Source organism: Oncorhynchus masou, chromosome 29 (assembly GCF_036934945.1).
Source record: "Oncorhynchus masou masou isolate Uvic2021 chromosome 29, UVic_Omas_1.1, whole genome shotgun sequence".
NCBI classification, from domain to species: Eukaryota; Metazoa; Chordata; class Actinopteri; order Salmoniformes; family Salmonidae; genus Oncorhynchus; species Oncorhynchus masou.
The window spans coordinates 20,198,959-20,205,557 of record NC_088240.1 but is presented as its reverse complement, the minus strand read 5'-3'; the positions used below and the strand labels follow the sequence as shown (position 1 = coordinate 20,205,557).

General features: G+C 42.5%; 1 protein-coding gene across 1 annotated transcript; it reads right to left on the bottom strand.

Annotated features, from left to right (window-relative positions):
- Positions 1-2,382: 2,382 nt before the first annotated feature.
- On the bottom strand, positions 2,383-6,361 carry LOC135521125 (ankyrin repeat and SOCS box protein 9-like). The gene is made up of 6 exons (XM_064947060.1): positions 6,064-6,361; positions 5,859-5,938; positions 5,395-5,502; positions 4,605-4,760; positions 3,780-3,914; positions 2,383-2,931 (listed from the first exon to the last, which is right to left on the bottom strand). Exons 1-5 carry the CDS (start codon positions 6,155-6,157, stop codon positions 3,807-3,809), a joined length of 546 nt encoding a protein of 181 aa, XP_064803132.1. The 5' UTR covers positions 6,158-6,361; the 3' UTR covers positions 2,383-2,931; positions 3,780-3,806.
- Between the last annotated feature and the right edge of the window lie 238 nt (positions 6,362-6,599).

Here is a 6,599-nt window from a genome sequence, read left to right as displayed (position 1 = left end):
AGGAAAACCCACGGATCACTAATACCGTTGACCTTACACAGCTAGTTAAAGGGCCAACCAGGGTGACTTGTTGCTCTAAAACACAGATTGATTTGGTGTTCAGTAATAAACCAGAGAGAGTAACTAAATCATTCAATGTGGTTACTGGGCTGTCTGATCATAATCTGATACTTATAGCCAGAAAGCTGTCTAAGAGCAGGTTTAACCTCTCTACTGTTAGAAAGATCAACTAAGAATACCTAAGAGTGAATTAAACTATTTTGAAAATGCAATTAAGGGAATTAACTGGAATGATCTCTTGTCCTATACAGACGTGGAAGCTGATAGTCAAGTTTTTCTATCCACAATCCAGACTACAATAAATGGTTTCCTCAAGAAAATCAAATCCAAGCCTGGCCAAAAGAGCACTCTTCCTTGGCTAAATGGAGAAATCTGGAAATTGATGAAAGAACGAGATTATGCTCTAAAAATAGCCCTAAAATCCAAATTAGAGCATGACAGACGTAGGTTTACCATGTTGAGACATAAGGTGATGAAAGAAATCAGACAGGCCAAGGCAAACTTTTTTATTAACACAATTGATGAAGAAAAGGGAAATTCTAAATTGATCTGGGAGAATCTAAAAAAGTTAACAGGGAAAGACCGTAGTAACACTGCAAAAAGACTAGACATCATGGTGAATAACAATCTAACACAGGATGCAGTCGAAATAGCAATAGCCTTCAATTCCTACTGTATTGACTCTGTCAGGGTACTGACACAGAACCCCTCCACTGGTTTCTTGGGCTCAGTGCTAATGAATGACGCTCAACCTGTCTTCATCATAAGGGCGGTTTCTGAGTCAAAGGTGAACAAGGTGATTAGCTCACTAAAGAATTCTAAAGCCAAAGATGTGTTTGGGCTGGACTCTACCTTTCTTAAAAACTACAAAGAGTAACTCATTGGACCCATTATTAAGGTGACTAACACATCTATTGGTCTGGGGGTGTTTCCAAGGGTAATAACGGCCATCTTTAAATCGGGCGACCCTGCTGACGTGAGTAACTACAAGCCCATTAGTATACTACCTGTGGTGTCAAAGGCTGTTGAAAAGTGTGTAGCAGAACAACTGATTGCCCACCTCAACAACAGCCCCTTCACATTACACCCCATGCAGTTTGGCTTCAGAGCGAAACAATCCACAGAAATGGCCAACTGCTTTCTTCTGGAAAATGTGAAGTCCAAGATGGACAAAGGGGGCATTGTTGGAGCTGTGTTTCTGGACCTAAGGAAGGTTTTTGAAACTGTTAACCATGAGATTCTCATCACAAAATTGTCCAAGTTCAACTTTTCCCCTGATGCCTTGAGATGGATGAAATCATACCTTGAAGGCAGAACTCAGTGTGTCAGAGTGCGCAATGAGCTGTCGCCCACTCTTTGCTATGATGTGGGCGTGCCCCAGGGGTCAATACTGGGGCCCCTCCTGTTCAGCCTGTACATTAATGATCTGCCTTCTGTCTGTACTGGGTCTGAAGTTCAAATGTATGCAGATGATAAAGTGATATATGTGCATGCAAAGAGCAAACAACAAGCTGCACAAGAACTCACTACTGTAATGGTCCAGGTTACAAAGTGGCTCAGTGACTCGTGTTTGCATCTCAATGTGAAAAAAACTGTTTGCATGTTTTTCACAAAGAGGGCAACAGACACTACTGAGCCAGATGTCTATGTGTCAGGGGAGAAGCTCCAGGTGGTATTTTATTTTAAGTACCATTGTCACATTCTGACGTTAGTTCCTTTGTTATGTCTTTGTTTTAGTATGGTCAGGGCGTGAGTTGGGTAGGTTGTCTATGTTTGTTTTTCTATCATTTGGGATTTCTGTGTTCGGCCTAGTATGGTTCTCATTCAGAGGCAGCTGTCAATCGTTGTCCCTGATTGAGAATCATACTTAGGTAGCCTGATTTCACTTTTGAGTTGTGGGTGTTTGTCTTCCGTTTCAGTGTGTGTTACCACACGGGACTGTTTCGTTTATTCACGTTTATTGTTTTGTTCCAGTGTTCTGTTGTGTTTGTTTAAACATTATGGACACTTACCACGCTGCGCATTGGTCCTCCGATCCTTCTCGCTACTCCTCCTCAGAAGAGGAGGATGAGATCCATTACAACCTTGGCATCATACTTGATTCCAACCTCTCTTTTAAAAAGCATGTGAAAAAGGTAATTCAAATAACCAAATTAAAACCGGCACTTTTACTGAAACGTTGATTAATGTGCACTGTCCCTGTAAAAAATAAAATAAACTCAAGCATATGTATGACAGGTTTAATTTGAAGTATACAAGCAGTTCAAAACACCACCAAAATTGTCACGGCTGTTGAAGGTACTGGACCAAGGTGCAGCGTGGTAAGCGTACATTTTCTTTATTAACTCAAAATGACACCAAACAAAACAATAAACACTACAAACCCAAACCGTGAAGCTCAACCACTATGTGCCCTAAACAAAGTCAACTTCACACAAACACAGGTGGAAAAAAGGGTACCTAAGTATGGTTTCCAATCAGAGACAACAATAGACAGCTGTCCCTGATTGAGAACCATACCTGGCCAAAACATAGAAAATCATAGAAACACAAAACACAGAATGCCCACCCCAAATCACACCCTGACCAAACCAAAATAGAGACATAAAACGGATCTCTAAGGTCAGGATGTTAAAAATGTTGTGTATCAGATAGATCCATTGGGGGACTAGCTACCTCCTCTGTGGCCCAGCACTATTTTCTCCACGGGGCTGTTGCAAGAGGCCAGGTCCGGGGGTTGTTTGCCCTGTGTGTCTCTGCTGCTGCAGTCAGCCCCATGCTCCAGCAGAACAGACATCAGCTCAGGGTTGGACAGACGGGCTGCCGTGTTCAGAGGAGAGTCCCCATCCTTACTGCTGTTCACACTAGCACCTGACCAAGAGCATATATTTAAGGATATTGTGTGGAACATGTATGGATTTTGTATGCACAGTAAATGTCATATGAGTGCCTTAGGTGAATAAGCCTCAACCTACACTATACAGTACTAGTCAACCCTCATTCCAGAGTTTTTCGTTATTTTTACTATTTTCTACATTGTAGTATAATAGTGAAGACATCAAAACTATTAAATAACACATATGGAATCATGTAGTAAGGAAAAAAGTGTTAAACAAATGAAAATATATGTTATATTTGAGATTCTTCAAAGTAGCCACCGTTTGCCTTGATGACATCTTTGCACAACTCCCAAACTGTGGTAACAGTTTTGGGAAGGCCCTTTTCTGTTTCAGCATGATAATGCCCCCACGCACAAAGTGAGGTCCATACAGAAATTATTTGTTGAGATCGGTGTGGAAGAACTTGACTGGCCTGCACAAAACCCTGACCTCAACCCCATCGAACACCTTCGTGTTGAATTGGAATTCCGACTGCGAGTCAGGCCTAATCGTTCAACATCAGTGTCTCAATGTCTCAGTGTCAGTGTCTCAATGGAAGCAAGTTCCCACAGCAATGTTCCAACATCTAGTGGAAATCCTTCCCAGAAGAGTCGAGGCTGTTATAGCAGCAAAGGGGGGACTAACGCCATTATAATTCCCATGATTTGGGAATGAGGCGTTCGACACTACTGGTCATGTAGTGTACTTGATGTGCCGTGGCTATCTTGGTAAAATGTATTATATACAGCAGAACCTTGTGATAGAAGCACACTGGTCAATGTCTAGTCCAGATTCTACAGTATCTAGACTAGATAAATGGAAGAGAATCCACTTTCATACCTAGCTGAAGCAATTTCTTCACAGTGCTCAGATGCTGATTGGTGCAGGCAGTGTAGAGTGGGGAGCCTGATTGGTCAGTGTGTTGATCAACATCTGCCCCGTGATGAACCTGAGACTCAATGCATTCTGGGTGACCTGGACAGAGATATCTTCAAGGAATAAAGAACAGTGCGTGGGATCTGCTTTGAAAAAGTCCTGACTGTATCTAAATCTAGGGAATGATACATCTCATTACACATAACAAATTAAATCAACGTGACCATGGCTTAACAAATTGCTCTTCCTCCTAAGTATTGTATTACAAAAAAGGAAAGATGACAGCATCTCCCATAAATTACTGCAACAACAGTACATTCTTAGGTAATGGTGCTCTTTTTTATTTTATAAAAGCTGACACGTTTTGACTTTCATCTTTGTCAAAGTGCTATAGCTACTGTATATGAACCTTTGAGAGAAGAAAAACACGCATCGTGATCCCTTCATTATGTTATTTTCGGCAACATTTTGTCATCTCTACGGGGTTTTCCCTTTATTACTTTGGCACGAACTGCAGTGCAGTCTTCAGTTAATCACGTGGCTACCTCCTTGGCTGACGCACCACTGAAAGGTTTGCAAAATTCCAGGAACTTTCAATAAATTCCCCGGTTTTCCCCAAATCCCAGTTGGGGGTTTCCCGGAGTCAGAAGAGATTAAGCCGGAAATCTGTAACCTCCAACAAGGATTTCTAGAAAACCCGGGAATTTAGTGAAAGTTCCCAGAATTTTGCAACCCTAACCACAGAGCATCTGTTTATCTATTAGGAGTCTGTCCTTCAGAATATGACACCTGATCTTTGGCTGCGGCCTGGTGGATGGGGGAGGCTGAGAGGCTGTATCCTTCGGGTAAGGCTCCGTGCTGGAGGAGCAGGGTCACACAGGCCACGTGGCCCTGGGCACAGGCCTCTGACAGGGGGGTGGTCTGCTCCAACGTGGGGACGTTCACCTGGTACCGAAGACAACAACATGCACACATCAGCTCTACTGAACAGCTCTTATCTTACATCCAATACATCTTGCCGCATCCTCTCCCATCCTATCAAAACCAACAAAAGTACTGGTGATAGCCTGCTGAGAAGGTTAACACTCCACTGTCTGTCACATTGTAAGCATACTACTGTGTCAGTATGTCTAGGATGGAGAGTGTATACACCTACATGGAGAGTGCATGAGTGGTTTTTTGTTTTCGCTCAGTGCTTTCTTAACTAACTAACTAATAACTAAAATGTAGTAGACTATTTAACAGTTCGGTTATTGAAATGTGACTTGTCACTCAGCGTACAGTTGAATTCAACAATAGGGCTATTGTTGTCTACAGATTTGTGCTAATAATGTCAAAGTGGCAAGGATTGTGTATGATTAATCGCCTAATATCTTCATAATCTAACCCATATTCAGGGTGGTCTGCCTGTTCTTGGACTTTGTTTGTTATACATTGAGAGTGGTCATTTGTAGCTCAGTTGGTAGAGCATGGCGCTTGTATGATTAACTCATGTCAATAAACATGTATACAACCTTGTGTTGTGTGAGTCTTAAAATCAGCCAGAGATGGTGCAGATAGAGTGGAATTCCTTACTCACATTTGCCCCATTTTCTATCAGTAACTTGGCACAGGCACTGTGTCCCTGCAGACAGGCTCCATGAAGGGGAGCGACTCTTTCTAGAGTGGCCAGGTTGACACACGTTCCCTGTGACGAAGAAAGAAACGTGACAACAATAAAACATCAAAACCAATCCTATTCCCTCTGCAATTACCTCAATCAGCAATAGACAGACATTTTTACGCTTCTTCAGAAATTCCACACCCATCTTAAAATTGCTTTGAAATGTGCAGCATTTCTAAGATGTCCATTGTATAATGCTGTGCTTAAGTGATACATTCCATCTACAGTCCCATTCTGCAGATGATGGTAAGGCTACTGTTACTTTATAAGCAGAAATAACAAATATCAGTTTAACTGACGCCTGCAGGCATGAGCTTGCATAATAACGGTTGGATCCTTGCCAGTCCATATTATAACAGGCCTGGCTGTGCCTTCCTTACTTGAGCTATTAGGTTTCTCAGTGTGAGAACACGTCCATTGTAGGCTGCATCATGAATGGGGGACCAATCTGACTCAATATCTTACAAAATAAAAACAACACGCATAGGATCATTCACAGATACATGCATAAATTCATTAGCCAAAGCATGGATATAGACAAGTGGATACTTTGTCTATCTCATCAAGCAGTCTACTACTACTCACCACTCATCAAAGGGTTGGAGAGAAACACAACAGATCCAGCCTGAGTTGCATTCTTCCTCTGGTTGTCACTGCTGTGTTCTGTGGCCTGTCTCATTGTTACCTATAGAGTTCCTCAATTCAGACAGCAGTCTATTAGTCAGGCTGCACCCTCGGTTTTGTAACATCAGCAACTGGACTGTCACCTGTCTCTGGTGTCAAAATGGATCTGTACCCGTCTGTTCCTGAACTGTTTTTGGGGTGTTTTTGGCATCAGTCCCCAACTCAGATCCTGTGATGTCATTTCCCACCAGACTCAGAGTCTGCGATGCAGGAAGTGAGTTTGAATGCCCTGCTGGGCTGGTTTTTACAGTGCACATGGTGCTTATTAAGATCCAATGGTGGGGCAGAGAGAGTGAGTGGAAGCCTGTCGAGCAGGTTCGTAACTTGACACTGTCATCACAAACAGTCCACTCAAAGACAGACCATATAAATAATATAAATATCCTGTGTGGCTCAGTCGGTAGAGCATGGTGCTTGCAACGCCAAGCGTCGTGGGT